At 40.5% G+C, this 18,644-nt stretch overlaps 1 protein-coding gene across 1 annotated transcript; it reads left to right on the top strand.

The window, feature by feature from the left end:
- Window positions 1–14,460: 14,460 nt before the first annotated feature.
- On the top strand, window positions 14,461–17,562 carry LOC308362635 (PI-PLC X domain-containing protein 1-like; the record flags this gene model as incomplete). Its single annotated transcript, XM_080835366.1, has 6 exons — window positions 14,461–14,557; window positions 14,909–15,000; window positions 15,323–15,451; window positions 16,438–16,596; window positions 16,795–16,978; window positions 17,324–17,562. The coding sequence occupies 6 exons, from the start codon at window positions 14,461–14,463 to the stop codon at window positions 17,560–17,562; spliced, it is 900 nt and encodes a 299-aa protein (XP_080691492.1).
- Window positions 17,563–18,644: the final 1,082 nt, after the last annotated feature.

The following is an 18,644-nucleotide window of genomic DNA, read 5'->3' on the forward strand; positions in this document are numbered from 1 at the left end:
AGTCTGTTATTCTGAACAAGCTAACTTGAACCAAGCGTGGGCATCCGAGGATTTTGCCGGAAGACAGCACAAGTTTTCATTTACAGCATAAGCTTTCATCTCTCTCTCATCTTTCTCTCTCTCTCTCCCCCCTCTCTCTCTCTCGCTTTCTTTCTTCCTCTCTCTCGCTCTCTCTCATATCTCTCTCTCTCCCTCTCTCTCCCTCTCTCTCTGTCATATCTCTCTCATATCTCTCTCTCTCCCTCTGTCTCTCTCATATCCCTCTCTCTCTCTCTCTCTCTCTCTCTCTCTCCCTCCCCCCTCCCCTGATCAGGCGACGGAGGATGAGATGCGGCTGCTGCGTTTTCAGAGGCGGCTGGAGCAGGATAAGGGCGAGCACCTGATGGGCATGAGCCTGCAGGACACCCTGCAGATCCTGCTCTCCGTGGGCCTCCGCAAGTGGGCCGAGCAGCTCTACAAGGACTTCCGGGTCCCCGACAAGAGGTGCGGACAGAGGGCCAACCATTGGTATTACACTGCATTTATCCAAAGGACATATACATTTTCATCAGTGTGGGTGCTCCCTGTGTAGTTAACCCATGATCCTGGTGCTCTACAAGCTACAGGAATTCTAGCCAAAGATGTTGGATTTAAGCTAGTTTCACGGGGTCAGATTTGTGGCCTGTGACTCTTGTGTTGCTGTGAATGGGAATGACATTTCTGTCATGGTCTTGATGTTTCCTGTCATTCATGTAATAAAGCCATGCAGAAGATGATCTCAAGTGATCTCAAGACTTCACTACGTGGAAATAGTATAGATTAGTATAGCTGACTTATCAGTCCATACAGAAAAGTTGAGACGAAGAGACCACTCTGGAACTGACATATGCAGCTTATACTGTATATTCTAGTAATTTTGTATTTAGACTTATGGCTTCACGTAAAAATACCACGTAAGTATGTTAGGTGTTAAGCAAACACTTTTGTCCAAAGCAACTTACACAAGCAGTTTCGAGGGTGGTAACGCTAACCACTGTACCACCAACACCTATAATACAGCTGGATCTGTGGGTAGCAAAGGCCAAGCTTCGAATAAACCATAATATTACATATCATTTGCTTACAGGTATGTTGTCAAAGTGGCTTATGAACTTATACACTGGTCATAAACAGGTCTCAAACTGTGCACTCTTCAATTCGTGGAGTTCTTCTAACTAGCAGGCTCATTCCTGTCATTTGCACTCATTGCTAGGCAACGCTCTCAGCAAGCTAGTATAACAGGAAGTTTAGTATCCCCAACACAAGATACTTGGAAAAGAGAGGGACCAAGTGTAGCAACATTATTTCAACTCACCAACTTTGTCACCTGCACCCTGACTCAGTCTCAATACCGAAACCTAAGACTACAAAATATACAGTAAAGTTCAAAGGACAGACTGTGAAATGTGTGTCATTCTACAGTGCATGGATACAAGAGGGAAGACCGGTGCTATGTTCCGTTTCTATACCTCCATGAGTATACTTATACGCAGTACACAGTACACACTTACTAGGTACGCATATTCTCAGCAGGTGAGTGTTGTTCCAAATCTAATACTCCGTGGTGCACTTACCGGAAATTAACCACAGTCCCGGGTGGGGGGATAGCCAGCTGCTTAGCATAACTGCCATTCAGAACCAATGGTAATGCTACCAAGCTAGGCTAGCTAGGTATGCTAACTGTCGGTATACATAGTTAAAAACCACCAAAATACTCATGTCACTGGCTTTAATTTGAGAATGGCATGTTAGTAGTACATTTAATATCAGTACAGTTGTTTAATTACTGCAGATATTGACATTTACGGTCTGTAGCCTTGTGGTGTACTGACTCTGCTATCGTAGCCACCGTAGCCATTATGTCCGCCATTGATTTCGAAATAAAACGAAAAGCTCTGCCTGGCTCCGTCTCTTCCGCTACGTAGACAAGATGGCGGCCGTTGAGAATGGAAAGTGTACCCTGGTTCCACACTCAAAGTTTTGTCCGTTATGAGTACACATACGGGTCCTTTGGGTATACTTCTTTTCACTGCGATCGAAAACGGAACACCCTACATACCCAAACTAAGGATGGTAGGTACGGAGGGTATGGATAACGGAACAGAGCTTAAGACACAGAGAAAGAAGACTATCTGTTCTCATGAACCCACTTCTCATTAAGGCCACGACTCATACCATGTCCTAGTTGAACTCATCAATAACCCAAGATATGGATTTGTCTGGTTTGGCCTGAACTGTGTGGTTATAGCTCTACGACACGCGACCACAAGGAGGCTGCCTCTCTCACTCAAACTGTTCTCCATGTAGGCTGGTCATTACTTGTTGAGAAGGCTGGTAATGAGAACATTAAACTCAGACATGCACTAAAGGTGAAATTTCATTGCAATATTAATACACTAGTCATTTTATTCAACTGCAAGTCACTTATGCCATCTCAGTCACATTATTCATGTGTATAAAACAAAATGTTACTGTATTTATTTGCATCACACTTCAGGGGAGTACTTGTTCTAGTCTATACTACTGCACTTTGTTGAACAACTGGGCCATTATGCAGGATCTCGAAAGCCCATGAACTTTCCATCCCATCTCAAAAACACTTACCAATCGTCGACTTAGTCACTTAAGGCACTCAGTTCTAGGAACTAACCACTGGGGAGCTCCCCTGAGAACTACCTCCAACAGCATTTTTTTCTTCTTTTTTTTAAGTTATATTAAGCCAGCCAACGGCTGTTGTTTTGTGGGTAGTTAGCTTGCTACCGTGGTAATGTTGGGTAGTTGGCTGGCAGACACCCTGCAACTCACCTCAGACTTATTTTTTGGTTACATCAATGGGGTTATCTGATTGTACAGTGTTTATTTCTCTGTAACTTCTCTGTAGAATCTAAGCAAACACATTATAATATATATATATACAGTGGTGGCCAAAATTATTAGAACACCTGACAGATCTGAAAATAATTACCTTTTTTTTTGCCTCCAAAACATGATTTAAATTCATAATGTTCATGACACATGCAGAAGGCTGTTCTGAGCACAACAAATATCAGATGAAGTGAGTCCTACTGTTTTGATCCACTTTTAACTTTAATATGTGGTACGTCCACCTTTTGCAGCAATTACAGCAGCACATCTCTCTGGCATAGAGTCAATATATTTCTTGAGAACTTCAGCACTAATGTTATCCCATGCCTTCTGCAACTCAAGCCAAAGGTTTTCCTTGGAATTTACAATAGATCTGTCGAGTTTATTTTCCAACTTGCCCCGAACTTGCTTGATGGGTTTGAAGTCCGGACTTTGAGAGGGCCGGTCCATAATTTTCAATGTTCCAGCAGATTCCTTGTCGCCGGTAGATCCGGCAATAGTTAAAATAATGTTTAGGGTCATTGTCCTCTTGAAAAATAAATCCAGGCCCAATAAGACGTCTCCAAGAAGGAACTCCCTGCCTCACCAGAATGTTGTGGTATACTTTTGTATCCATGATGCCATCAATTTAGCCAAAGTCACCTGTTCCTGAGGCTTAAATTACACCCCACACTATAATACTACCCCCTCCTTGTTTAACTGTTGGCAAGAGACACTCATTTTTATATCTCTCCCCCTCACTTCGTGGAACATACACGCTTTGCTTCTTGCCAAACTATTCAAACCTGGACTCATCAGTACACAACACTTAAACCAATCTTTCTTTGTCCATTTCTTGTGTTCTTTTGCAAATTTCAGGCGTTACACTCAATTGTTCTCTTTCAGTAATGTTTCTTTGCTGCTATTCTGCCAAAAAGTCCATCTTCCCCCAGTTTCCGGCTGACAGTTCTTGAAGACACTGTTGCACCATTAGTCATTGTGATGTTGATCTCGTCACACAGTTCTTGTAAAGTCTTTCTTCGGTCCTGAAGACTGAGAATTTTGAGATGCTTCACTTGTGTGTCTGAGAGTTCCTTTTTTAAACCTCTCCCCTTTCGGTTCTGGTGCCATGGTGGTCTAAAGTGTACTTTACAGTGCTTGGACTGCATCTCAAGTCCTTGGCTATGGGGCAGTAACTCCAGCCAGCATCAATAAAAGTCTTTATTCGAACCCGTTGCTCACTCGTTAGCTCCTTCTTCACGTTAGCCATGTTCAAAGAGCAACATGTGCTTCAAGACTGCTTCTAGAGGCTTTGGATCTATACCATTTGGTGGTGTGGCCTCAGTGACAAAACCCTGATGTTACCAATCACTTAATGAGCAGGATAGGCCTTGTACATTCAAAAGAATCGCCGAGCTGTGTCCTAAGACTCTTGCATCACCATCAATTTAACCACAATAACACCTGACAATGATTACACAAGTAATTTGGCTTCTTCTGTGCAGGAACATGATTGTGTGACATTGACAGTGAAATAGGCCTAGCTTGTTTTTGTACGGAAAATGACCTAAATCTCATTATGATGGCTCTATTCTATGGTTTATAGATAGGTTTATAGACTTTGTAGATATTGAATTAGTTTTAAGGGTATTTTAATGGCCAATTCAACAAAAACAACTGAAAACTCTTAAATATGTCTAGTGTTCTAATAATTTTGGCCACCACTGTATATATATATATACGTTTATACACACAAACTCCATCTCAGAGTCTGCCATCTTTTTTCTTGATTGTTTCCAGAGCAAAGCATTAGTTCGACCCATCACTGTACACCTACTTATGTCATTTCCGACACTCATGGTTACTGTTGAGCCAGAGTACCCAGGGGTCACAATTTTTTCTGCAAAACAACATTCTGAGAAATATGATCATTCTCAATTCATGCACTGCGGACACAGAAAAAAGGGGTAGGGGTGAACTGGGTTGGTTGTCACACGGGTTGGTTGTCACACTCATTATATCTCACCACCAGAAGGCAATGTCTCCAGCATTTTGGTATGGACATTTCCAGAATTGGGATCAGAGCTCACTTACAGTCTTCTCTGGAGACAGCTGAACTTGAGATGAGAAGACTTTTTGTGTTATTCATATCAAATTGAAAATATTTAGCTCCTCAGTATTTTCCTGCTAGGCTTTTACACAATGGGTTTATAGCAAAACAATTGTTACTCATAAAAAGTGTGATGGGAAAGCTATAGTTTAGATTGTTGACAGCTAGTTAACTAGTTGTAAGATGGTTGTTAGCCTTGATCCTAGCAAGAAATTCCAGTTGGGGTTGGTTGTCACATTCTCTTTGAGGTTGGTTGTCACATGTGACTTTTTGTTTTATTCTTCATGTTGTTATATAGGCTGCCCTAAAGATGAGTTTCCTGTTTATTTGTCCTTGCTCATTTTGTGTTATGATGCGTTAAGTTATGTATTTGTCAACTTGTCAATGCAATTAAACTTTCAAATTCAGTTCTGCCTTCTTTTTAAAAATGTTCCCATTAAAATAACACCGTGACCAACAACCCCATAGTGTGTGACAGCCATCCCCGTGATGTGGTTGGTTGTCACAATGTGTCAGAGTGTCTTTGTTAGTTAATTAACTCTTTTTTACAATAAATTGGAAAATGAGAGGAATACACATTTCAAGCCAACACCAAGACAAGCTTCAATCTAATGTAGGAAAGACTTTTGAAAGATGTTTTGATGACGAGCAATTCACACTAGAGTAAAAGATGTGACAACCAATCCTGTTCTCCCCTAAATTCTTCCTGTCTGAAAGGGCCAATAAGTACCAGCCTACTTAGTGATAACCAATGGCTGAACATGCAGCATTTAGTAGTAACGTAATTTAAGCGTGCCGACACACTAACTGGTGTCTTTTGGCAGTATAGCTGGCAATGTCATGCTATGAAAGCCTTTCTCCCATTTTTGCAGGGTATTCCACCCCAGAACACAAAAAATACATAGGGCATATCCTGGATGGCTAGTTGAAAAGACACAGGTGTTCATCTGCCCTTCACATGACCATATGCTATCAGAATTAATTTGAGGATGGTGCCAAAACTACTTGCCTATAAAATAAGCCATTATATGTGCTCTTATGTGTTTCTGATTATTTCCCCCATACTTACTTACCAATAGAGGCTTGTGCTTTTCAATTTGTTAAGGTTTGGACTAATTTCATGCTAATCAAATTTCTTACATTTAATGTGGTGTTTGATATTTGCCAACAGGTATTTTCTGTTGATTATCCAGCATATGCTCAGTTTAAAGCAGTTTTGGTATCAAGAACAGATAAAACATTTGTGTTTGAATTATAATAAATGACAGGAACCTATAAAGCATAAAAACGAACCTTCAAAGATTATATTCATTGTACAAACACACTTTAAAATTACTCCGATAACTTAGGCTAGTTGAAAGCGGCAAGCCCATCACCGTGGCATGGTGGACGTGTACACTAAAACACGTCTGACTAAGGTGTTGTATAAATCTTTGCGCCTCATGATAACAAATGTCATAGACTGAACAAGGGCCTTCTTCGTCTTTGCTCTGTGTCTGATTTCACGTCTAAATTTCAATAGTTTCAAGCAATCAATCTGGAATGTCAGTTGAAAGTACCTGCAGACATTACTTCCCTGTATAAGTAAGAATATCCCCAACAAGAAAGCCCAGATGCCTTCAGAGATATCGCTGAAGGCGAATTCATGGTCGTCTGTTTATGGAGACACAGAGACACGCAGTTCCCTCTTCGTCGTTGTAAATCCTCTCTCAGCACCTCCCAAATTTTGTAACTATCCTTCGAAATGATGGAGAGCCCACTGAGACCCCATGGCTGTTTACCTTGTGGGTAGTAGCATGCTAACATTAGATAGCTGGCTCAGACACCTCACAAATCCCCTCAGATGTATTTTTCAGTTACAATAACGGCATTTTAACATTGCAAATTGTCTATTTCTCGGTAACTTTTAAAAAATCTAAGCAAAAAGGAGCTATTTATCCCAATGCGCAAATCCTCTTTGTGCGTTGTTCCGCGCTTGATTAGGACATAACCCCATCCTTTGGATGCATCATTCATCACAACAAATCTGACTAAGGTGTTGTATGAATCTTGGCAACATATGATAACAAATGCCATGGCCTGAAAAACAGCCTTGTTTGTCTTTGCTTTGTATCCAAGTCCATGTCTAAGTTGACATTGTTTCAATCAATCAATCCAGCTGAAATGTCAGTTCAAAGTACCTGCAGACATTACTTCCCTGTATGAGTTAAAATGGCCCTAACAAGATCGCCAGATGGCTTCAGAGATATCACTGAGTTGTGTGAAACGTGCTGAAGCTCTAGTCCTTCATTATCATCGCTATCAGTCTGAGGGTCCTCCCCACCACTGTTGCCAGACAAGGAATTCCCCATATTGCTGCCACCAACCAGAGACTCTTCCCCGTTGCTGCCACCAGTTAGAGGATCCTCTGGGTCACTGTTTCTAGCCATAGGGCTTCTTCTTCGCCTTCACCTCTGACCCCCCAATCAACAAGTGGCACGCTACCCCAGTCTTTGCTCCTTGTAACCAGAGACTCTTCCGCGTTGTTGCCACAAGTTAGAGGATCCTTTTGTTTATTTTTCCTTGCTCATTTTGTGTTATGATGCGTTAAGTTATGTATTTGTCAACTTGTCAATGCAATTAAACTTTCAAATTCAGTTCTGCCTTCTTTTAAAAAAAATTCCCATTAAAATAACACCGTGACCAACAACCCCATAGTGTGTGACAGCCATCCCCGTGATGTGGTTGGTTGTCACAATGTGTCAGAGTGTCTTTGTTAGTTAATTAACTCTTAACAATAAGTTGGAAAATGAGAGGGATACACATTTCAAGCCAACACCAAGCCAAGCTTCAATCTAATGTAGGAATGACTTTTGAAAGATGTTTTGATGACGAGCAATTCACACTAGAGTAAAAGATGTGACAACCAATCCTGTTCTCCCCTAAATTCTTCCTGTCTGAAAGAGCCAATAAGGACCAGCCTACTTAGTGATAACCAATGGCTGAACAGGCAGCATTTAGTAGTAACGTAATTTAAGCTTGCCAACACACTAACTGGTGTCTTTTGGCAGTATAGCTGGCAATGTCATGCTGTGAAAGCCTTTCTTCCATTTTTGCAGGGTATTCCACCCCGGTACACACAACTACATAGGGCATATCCTGGATGGCTAGTTGAAAAGACACAGGTCTGTCCTTCACATGACCAAATGCTATCAGAATTAATTTGAGGATGGTGCCAAAACTACTTGCCTATAAAATAAGCCATTATATGTGCTCGTATGTGTTTCTGATTATTTCCCTCATAATTACTTACCAATAGAGGCTTGTGCTTTTCAATTTGTTGGACTAAAAGTGTCTCATTTCATGCTAATGAAATTTCTTACATTTAATGTGGTGTTTGATATTTGCCAACAGGTATTTTCTGTTGATTATCCAGCATATGCTCATTTTAAAGCAGTTTTGATATCAAGAACAGATAAAACATTTGTGTTTGAATTAGAATAAATGACAGGAACCTATAAAACAAAAAAAAACGTAGCTTCAAAGATTATATTCATTACAGACACACTTTTAAAAGAACTCAGATAACTTGTTGATAAGTTCAAAGCGTCATGCCCATCACCGTGGCATGGGGGACATGAACACGTCTGACTAAGGGTTCAAATACACATACGCGTCTTTTTTCAGGCGCAGACGCTTCAGTAACGCCTTGGCAAAGTGCGGCGGCCAAAACAGACTTTTCACAGCTAATAATAATCACTCCGCGATGAAAGCGCATTGATGAAAACCGTTCATTCAAAATTCTGACGTTGAAAATGGAACTATTTTTCGTGTTTAAATGTTAATTTGTTGACTGTAGAATTGTTTTGTAAAAGCAATACTCGTGGGAGTGGGTTAGGTAAGGGATAATCCCACTCCCACTCGTGCTATATTGCTTAATCATACCACATCTTCCAGCATCAAAACAGGAAATAAGTGCTAAAGTAGTTAAGCCCGCCTGTTGCTTGATCTGATTGGCTGCCTGGGCCGAGTGTGACATTGATGAGCGGTGCGCTTCCCTGCCTTGCGCTGGAAAGTTGAGAATAGTTCAACTTTTAAGCGCACCTAAAAAACGCTTCAAAGACGCAACGCGTGGTGGAGAAGGGGCGCACGCTTTAAACGCGCCGTACCATAGGAATCAATGCATTTGCTCGCGTCCCGTTTTTACAAAAACGCGTATGTGTATCTGAGCCCTAACGTGTTACGTGTTATATAAATCTTTGCACCTCATGATAACAAATGTCATGGACTGAACAAGGGCCTTCTTTGTCTTTGCTCTGTGTCTGATTTCACGTCTAAATTTCAATATTTTCAAGCAATCAATCTGGAATGTCAGTTGAAAGTACCTGCAGACATTACTTCCCTGTATAAGTAAGAACATCCCCAACAAGATAACCCAGATGCCTTCAGAGATATCGCTGAAGGCGAATTCATGGTCGTCTGTTTATGGAGACACAGAGACACGCACAGTGGCGGCTCGCCCATAGGGTGCGCTGGGGCTCCGCCCCCCCGCTGACCTGACTGCCTGTTTTTTCTTTTCTTTTCTTTTTTAAATAATCTCTCATTTTGAAAAAATAACCTGTGTTAATACAATGATATTGATGATTTTGCTTTAGAATGGGTTTAGAACTCTCCAAAATTATATTTACATTACATTCACTTTCAAGTTCCACGTTTAAAACGTGAACGTTTATCATTTTTGGTGTAGTAGCCAATAGGATGTCTTGCCGGGGCTCCTGGTCGATCAGCCCGTGTGTGCTGTATTTAAGCCAATGGCTCCCCTGTTGCTAGGCAAAAAAGAATACACATCCACCAATCATCGTCGAGGAATTTTATGGGTTACGGGCGCTGAAGGCTAGAGCCCCTACCAAGATGCACCACTGCTTGATAACAGGTATTTTCCATTCTAGCAGAGAAGTGTTAAAGAATGGCGACGTCGGATGTAGTTGTGGGAGCTCAGCTAGCCCCAAATTCAGTCAAATCCTTACATCTGCATCCCTTTGGAAGAAGAACTTTTGCGGAAAAGCTAATTGTTAAACAACTCGGACCAGACAAGCCAGAAGTGAAAATAACCCAACAGACGCGAGAAAAGGGGAAAACATACACCAGAAGCTTTTCCCGAGATTGGTTCGATAGAAAGGCATGGCTAGCTGTGGGTATGTCAATGCCATCTTTTGTTTTCTTTGCCTGCTGTTTAAAACAAGTGCGTGTGATAGACAGTTCGTGGACACAGACAGGAATGACAGAACTGAAGCATTGGTCAGAACGCGTTTAAAAACATGTGCGGTCAAGAGTGCAATTTGTTGTTTCTAAGTTGTGAGCTGTTACTGTTTCATACCAGTTAAAATAATCTTTCTTCTCATACTCATACAGCTGCAGTATACATGTCTTTAAAAAAACTAAATTGTTGTAGTAGTTGTAGTAACAAAAAACTGTTGTTCCCTAGTATAATTTATCGTTATGTGTTGGCACTTTCTATCTGGACATGGACCATAATAAACATGTAACTTGTTCATTATCATTACCTGTGAAACAGTTGATTTCTACATGGCAGATATATTAATATTGTCTTTAGACCATTGGTATTGACTGGTTTGAGTTATTTTATTGGTATAGGCAAGGGGCTGTTTTAAAACTGAGCAGCACTTCTCTGCATCAACAGCTCACGTCTCGTTTTTAATTTATAGTCCAGGCAAAATAGCCCATTTTGGAGCCAAAAATGGAATTAATTGTAATAGAATTTTTTTCAGCATAGATCATTTCTATGAGGTGTCCAGAACAACATACTAAAAGTCCTAAGAAATCCAAGTTGAGGAAATATGTTTAATTCTCATCAATCTGAGATGTGTGCTAATAATGCATGGCAAAAATACACCTCAAAATTTTTTTTTTTTCCTTTACTCCTATCAAAATAAAACTTTACACAATGAAAGTACCCATGAACATTTACATTTTTTGTATTACAAGTTTCTTTGAAAATGAATTTGAATATGCAAATGAGCTATACACTAATCGAATATGCCCAAAATACACCCAATGGGCTTAATTTTTTCCTTTACTCCTACCACAGTAGAACTTTACATAGTAAAAGTATACATAAAAAGTAACTTTTTTTGTATTACAAGTTTCTTTTGAAATGAATTTGAATATGCACATGAGCGTCACACTTATTGAATATGTCCTGATTGCATAGTCACAAACATCATACCCCTGGCAGGTACTACCAAGCCAGGCAGTTTTCAGGTTAGAGGCCAGTCTAAAAGCAACATTGCCATCTCCCATTGGCAGTAGGATGATAGGATGAAGATTTGGCCGATGTATTTGTCATACATATGAATGGTGTTTCTGCCTATGGACATATTCAATAAGTGTGGAGCTCATGTGCATATTCAAATTAATTTCAAAAGAAACTTGTAATACAAAAAATGTTACTTTTCATGGGTACTTTCATTGTGTAAAGTTTCATTTTGATAGGAGTAAAGGAAAAAATTTAAATTTTGAGGCATATTTTTACCATGCATTATTAGCACACATCTCAGATTGATGAGAATTAAACATATTTCCTCAACTTGGATTTCTTAGGACTTTTAGTATGTTGAGCTGGACACCTCATAGAAATGATCTATGCTGAAAAAAATTCTATTACAATTAGTCTGTCGTAAAACGCTATTTTGCCTGGACTATTATTGGCCTACATGAAATAGCGAACAACAAATGTATCATTGTGAATGATTTGGGAACTCCGGCTGGCCACCCGAAAATGCACCAGAATGCAGGAAATCACATCTACGAAATTCAAAAATTTCTGGGGGAGAACGCCCAGACCCCCCGCTCAAATAGCCCCACCAAAAAAAAAAATCACCAGCCGCCACTGGACACGCAGTTATCTCTTCGTCGTTGTAAATCCTCTCTCAGCACCTCCCAAATTTTGTAACTATCCTTCGAAATGATGGAGAGCCCACTGAGACCCCATGGCTGTTTACCTTGTTGGTAGTAGCATGCTAACATCAGTTACATTAACGGCATTTTAACATTGCACATTGTCTATTTCTCTGTAACTTTTTTAAAAATCTAAGCAAAAAGGAGCTCTTTATCTCAATTGTGATGTACAAGCACACTTATCTATTATTTCTACTTTGTATATTTATTTTCACATGATTATATTTGTTGTGTTGTCATGTAATCGCGGGTGTGAGTTGAAACACTGTAAGAAAAACTTTTAGTTTGACGCGTGAAAAGGCGTCATGCAGGTCAACCGAGTTCATAGGTTGGGAGATGATGCCTTGTGGACGTGTTTATGGAAGATGGGAGATGATGCCTTGGAGACGTGTTTATGGAAGATGGAGACGGTCGGCGTTTTTGCCACCTGTTCAAGAGAGTTTCAGACGGAGACGTTCAGCATTGTGGGCCACAGGCTTTTGAAACACACTGAGCCTGCGGCATTTGTTTGCCAACGGTCTTTCCTTCAGCACAGGCGGACCGTCGGGAGTTTTGTTAAATCACACAGACCGTAAGAGCAATATTCCACGACGGTCGGATTTACGGATGCCAGTTTACCATAATGAGCTGCCTGTTTCTTTTGATGGACATAATTTCATACTGGACAATGGACAATGGCACATTTGTTGGTCTGTATGTTACTTGATGCGAGACAATTTGTTCACGTACGTTTTGTGATGGTTGTGAAATAAGAAACTATTGAAATGAACTATTGAGTTTGAGATTTTGTTTGACGGCAAATCACACATGATGAACACGTGACATATACGTAACACAATGCACAAATCCTCTTTGTGCATTGTTCCGTGCTGGTTTAGGACATTACCCATCCTTTGGATGCATCCTTCATCACAACAAATCTGACAAAGGTGTTGTATAAATCTTGGCAATATATAACAAATGCCATGGGCTGAAAAACAGCCTTGTTTGTCTTTGCTTTGTATCCAAGATCATGTCTAAGTTGACATTTTTCAATTAATCAATCCAGCTGGAATGTCAGTTGAAAGTACCTGCAGACATTACTTCCCTGTATAAGTTAAAACAGCCCTAACAAGATAGCCCAGATGGCTTCAGAGATATCGTTGAGTTGTGTGAATCCTGAAGCTCTAGTCCTTCATTATCATCGCTATCAGTCTGAGGGTCCTCCCCACCACTGTTGCCAGACAAAGATTTCTCCATTTGGCTGCCACCAACCAGAGACTCTTCCCCGTTGCTGCCACCAGTTAGAGGATCCTCTGGGTCACTGCTGCTAGCCATAGGGCTTCTTCTTCGCCTTTGTGTCTCTGACCTCTGACCCCCCAATCAACAAGTGGCACGCTACCCCAGTCTTTGCTCCTTGCAACTAGAGACTCTTCCGCGTTGTTGCCACAAGTTAGAGGATCCTTTGCACCACCACTGCTGGCCGTACGGCTTTCACATCACCATTGTGTGTCTGACCTCGGACCCCCCCAACCCCAAGCGACTCACTACCCCAGGTGACCAGCTTCACCAGTGATAGTGTCAGTCTTCCCAACACTTCAGGGACTTTGGTGTTTCTGGTGGCACATGCCACCTCTCCCATGCTGATATAACTAACTGTATGCAATGAACAACCATTCTTTCAACAGTAACAGTTGAAGGATCTTGATAAGGAATACTTTAGGCTTTGTGTTATAATTAACACAACAGAAATGTAAAACCTTTTGAGATGTGTGTAACACTTTTTGAGATGTGTTTATAAAGGCAAACAGTTTTGGTGTCATCTTCAAATAATTTTGATGTTTTATGGCCATTTGAAGGAGAGATAAACACACCCGATATCCGTGCTAGCCCCCCAGACTATAAACTATGTTATTCTGTCAGAAGCCTTTTGCACACTGCACAACATTACCAGTAGTAGCAGTAATGAGTTTTGGTCTAACACACTAACTATCTAAAAGGTGAAGAAAACTTTGCACAGACAACAGCTCAGTTGACACTGAAAGTGTTAACTGGTGTGTTTTAGCAATACAGTTGACAATGGCATGCGTTGACAGTTTTCTTTTACATTTTAGCACAGAGGCAGTCACTTTAGACACTTAATTTCTTTATTCGTTTAATTTACAAACCTAATATTAATATAGCTCTCAACAGACTTATCGTTCTCAGTTTCTGCAATGCAGACACACAAAAAAAGGGAGTGCTTCCTCCAACAGTTTGAAGAACTATGAAAAAGTTCTTCCTGTCTGAGAGCGCCCACAAGTACCAGCCTATAGGCAGGTACATAACAGGCAGGATTTAAGAGTAACCAATGACTGACTACTTATATCCAATGACTATATCCTAATTTACATATAACCAATAACATTAGGCCACAAGGCACAATGAAAGACGTTAGCCTCCGAGTACTGTATTTGAGTCACACAAGTTCTTGAATTGGTCACAACAAACTTGTAAACCACAGCAGAGACTCCTGATCTATCATCTTTGCCAAAGTTGGAGCCATGACGAAAATGGTTGAAGCGTCTGACTGGATGTCTCATCTTGATGACTCTCCTCTGGATAACTCGAATCCTTTCCAAACACCCCTCTGGGACTTCGCCATACCGGGTGAGTACAGGCTACTTCCACAGGTGCTGCTAGGTTTCAGTGGTACTGACTACTGTAATTCAACATTCGATTTCATTATTTAGGATAAGATAAGATAAGATACATTTGTATCAGTAAATTCAGGTGTCATAGCAGCAGGGTAATACGAATTAAATATATACATAAAAATGAATTATAACAAATGTAAATAAAGATAAATACAATAAAATGTGTTGCGTATTTGTTGTATAGTGCTAGAATGGAAAGCAAAAGGCTATGTATATAAATACTGTATGATCCATTTGTATTTGTTAACATTTCCAGGAAGCCATCACAGTATGACATACTGTTTGGACATTTGTTCTGAGTTAGAGCCAAATTTCCAATACGGCATGCTGAACAAGTTAGGAGATAGTAATCCAAGGATCATCAACCCCTATGTAATGAAGTGGGCCACTGTACAGGTACAGAGTAACTTCAGTACAGATTGACTTTGAGGAGCAGTCTGTTTTCCGTCCAACGTGTGTGCTCTAAAAAAGACATATAAAAATCTGGTGTTCCTATACAGCCATGGCTCTGTAAATGGGAAACAAACAGTAGAGTCGTCGATCAATAAATAATTCCACCAGACACGTTGCTTTAGGAGCACAGAAGGGAGGGGTGAAACAATTTGAGCTGTCGAGCCCAACAACCTTTTGCCAAAATCACAGACTTTACTTTTCTGTATTGATTTGATGTTAGTGTTATGTGTTTCTAGATGTGTGAGACTGTTCTATTGTCCTCTAGAAACAAACTATTGTTCAGCAGCTGGAAGCAGGTGTTCGGTTCTTTGATTTGAGGATCGCTTGTAAGCCATCTGATGATACTCACACCTTGTACTTTGCCTATGGACTGTACACAACAGTTACTGTGGAGGTAAGGAGATACTAAACACACACACACACCCACACACACAAACACACACACACACACAAGCACACACACAGACACACACACAATCACAGGAAGACTTGGTATATGAAATCAGCTGGGAGCTGAGAAAAGCAGGATGTGTTTTTTTGGGCGAGATGTCTAGATGCTCCGTTGCTTTGGTCCCTCAGACCAAGACAAATGGGATTTAATGCACAAATCAAAAGGCGGAGACTAATGACAATAAATACATTATTTAAGAAAAAAACTTAAACTGATGAAGGTGCACACATACATGAATTCATAATGTTATTATGGTATATGGTCATGTAAAGGGCAGATAAACACACCTGTCGTTCCAACTAGCCACCTAGGCTATGCACTATGCAATTCTGTGGTCCAGGATGGGAAAAGGGGAAAAGCATTCACAGCATGACACCAACTATATCATGAAAAGACAGAAGCTGTCATGCTAGCAAGCGTTTTATCAGTGCAAACTGTGCTGTTGTTTGTGTTTGTAAGGTTTTTGAACGCCTTTTCAGTGGTTAAATTGCTATTTTTCCACCAAAACTCTGTACTGCTGCTTTAAGGCCCAGAGTAGTTTTCTTCCATTAAAAGCTTCCCTTTCTTTTCACGGCTGTAAATGTTTTTGTGGAAAACTGAACCGAAAGTACCATATTTATATTTACGTGAATACAGCTGCCATGTTAAATAGAATATTATGTTTAAACAAATATGGTGCATTTTTAAGCTACAATATCAGACAGCAAACCAAATGGAAAGATTACTGTGCACATCACTACCCCTGCTAGGTGACCTGAAAATATACTAGTTCAAAATGCCTAAAATAACCATTTTCTGTTGATCATATTTCTTCAAATGAGCTCTGCTTTTAGTCAGAGGAGTTTATTGTGCATCACAGGAATTTACTAAATTTTTTAGGGTGTTTCTACAAAGATGTATTTACCTCAGTGATTCTCGTGCTCCCTCAGGAAACCTTCAAAGATGTTGCCCAGTGGTTAACACAGCACCCAAAAGAGGTCATCATTCTAGCCTGCTCATCATTTAATGGCTTGGACAACGATGACCATCAGAACTTCATTGCCCAACTGAACCACCAGCTGTTTCCAGGGAAACTCTGCCCTAATACGGTTGATGAAGTTAATGTGCAGTACTGACACACATTTAAATTAATTGTATTTTACCTGCACTGTGTTGGTTTTGTTGCAGTGCTATACGTAGGTACACTTATGATAAATGATACATTTGTTTTATGAGGACCTAACTATCCGAAAACACCAAAGACATCACAACTGATTTATATGTGCTGTGTCTGTTTCTCCTCCTAGGTGACCCCCACTCTTCAGCTTTGCTTGGATGAGAAATATCAAGTGATCCTTTCCTATGACCATGACGCAGCCCTCAACAACCCAAGTCTGTGGCCAAAAATTGACCAGTGGTGGGCTAACAAGACATCTGCATGTCAGGTTATGAAATACTTGGATAATCGCTTGCAGAGCAGCGGACGAGATTGTAAGTCAAGCCCAAAAAGAGACTAGACTTGTTCTTCTTGTTGAATCTACCACTACTACTACTATACTGATGATTATAATAATAATAATAATAATAATAATAATAAGTGGCAAGAGTATGTTTGACAGAAAACTGTGTTCAATGAGTGATTTTGTGTGTGTGTGTGTGTGTGTGTGTGTGTGTGTGTGTGTGTGTGTGTGTGTGTGTGTGTGTGTGTGTGTGTGTGTGTGTGTGTGTGTGTGTGTGTGTGTGTGTGTGTGTGTGTGTGTGTGTGTGTGTGTGTGTGTGTGTGTGTGTGTGTGTGTGTGTGTGTCTGTCTGTCTGTTTTCCTGTTGTTTATCATAGCCAAGTTCTTTGTGGCTGGTCTGAACCTCACTGAGGATGCAGAGTATGTGGTGGGACATCCGTTCTCATCCTTGAGAGAAATTACTCTTCAAGCTCATCCAGCCTTAATGGGGTGGGTCAAAAGACAACACTGTGGTCAGGGCAACACCTGCATCAACATTATCGCTGCTGATTTTGTTGGCAAGAATGATTTTGTCAAGCTGGTCTATCAGCTCAATTGGAAGAAATGGGTAGGATAAGGGTCCAATCGCTAGATGTTGATAATAAGGCAAAGGGAAATACAAAAGTGTGTTATATATGTATGCCTTTTTATGTTGCTGGGACTATACAATTGTTTCTGTTAATTACTGAATTGATCTAGATATAATGCAAACCTGAATACGTCTGCTATACAATTCTTGGAGCATTTGGGGACGTTTCCTGTGAAATTTGGGGGAGCACCCTGATAAAATAGACACTGTAATTTGCCAAACCTCGAAGGAATAATCTTGTGGGTTGTGTTCTTAAATATAAACATCTTTACAATGTTTGGGTTCTTGATCTTCAATAAAGGTGTGTGAAAATAGATTTTTGTAATTATTGTATATGGTGAAATCTATGTCATGCATTCACAACAAACAGACAAACAGGCAGACAGACAAGCAGACACATAGACAGACCAACAGACAGACAAGTACACAGACCAACAGACAGACAAGTACACAGACCAACAGACAGGCAAGCGGACATACCAACAGACAAATAGACAAGACATTCTATAGTTGCGGTGGGATTATTGAAGGTACTACTTTACCAACCAATGGTCACAGGTTGTTAGGCAGAATTCAAGGGGCAAAATTACAACTGCCCCTAAACCCAATGTACATTTTGGGGTTTCTCGATCAAACTTGCAAATTGTTTCCATAGCAACAGTCTTAAGTTTGCAGAGTGGGAGGGACCGTGAAGAGCAGCATTTCACAGAGCAAGCACAAACACAGAAACACACACAAATCAAATTACTCCAAAACAGCACTATAATGCTTGTGAGTCTAGTTTATGCACACACACACACACATTCACAATTGAATCGCTACTTTGCATATAAAATTAAATAAGGTATATTTTGCCACAAAGCACAGATGTATTGAGCTTTCTGCACCACAAAGCCATCTGGATCTGGAGGGGCAGTGCCCCACATGCCCCTAATGTAGAAACGCCACTGATACAATGTATAATTTTTCTACACCTCTGCCGTTTCTGATTTATTCTTGGTACCCACTTTGTCATCATCAGCTTCTTCCAACTCCGCACCATTGGCAAAATCAAGTCTTTTCTGTCACCC

The sequence above is a fragment of the Sprattus sprattus genome, assembly GCF_963457725.1.
Source record: "Sprattus sprattus genome assembly, chromosome: 3".
Classification (NCBI taxonomy): Eukaryota; Metazoa; Chordata; class Actinopteri; order Clupeiformes; family Clupeidae; genus Sprattus; species Sprattus sprattus.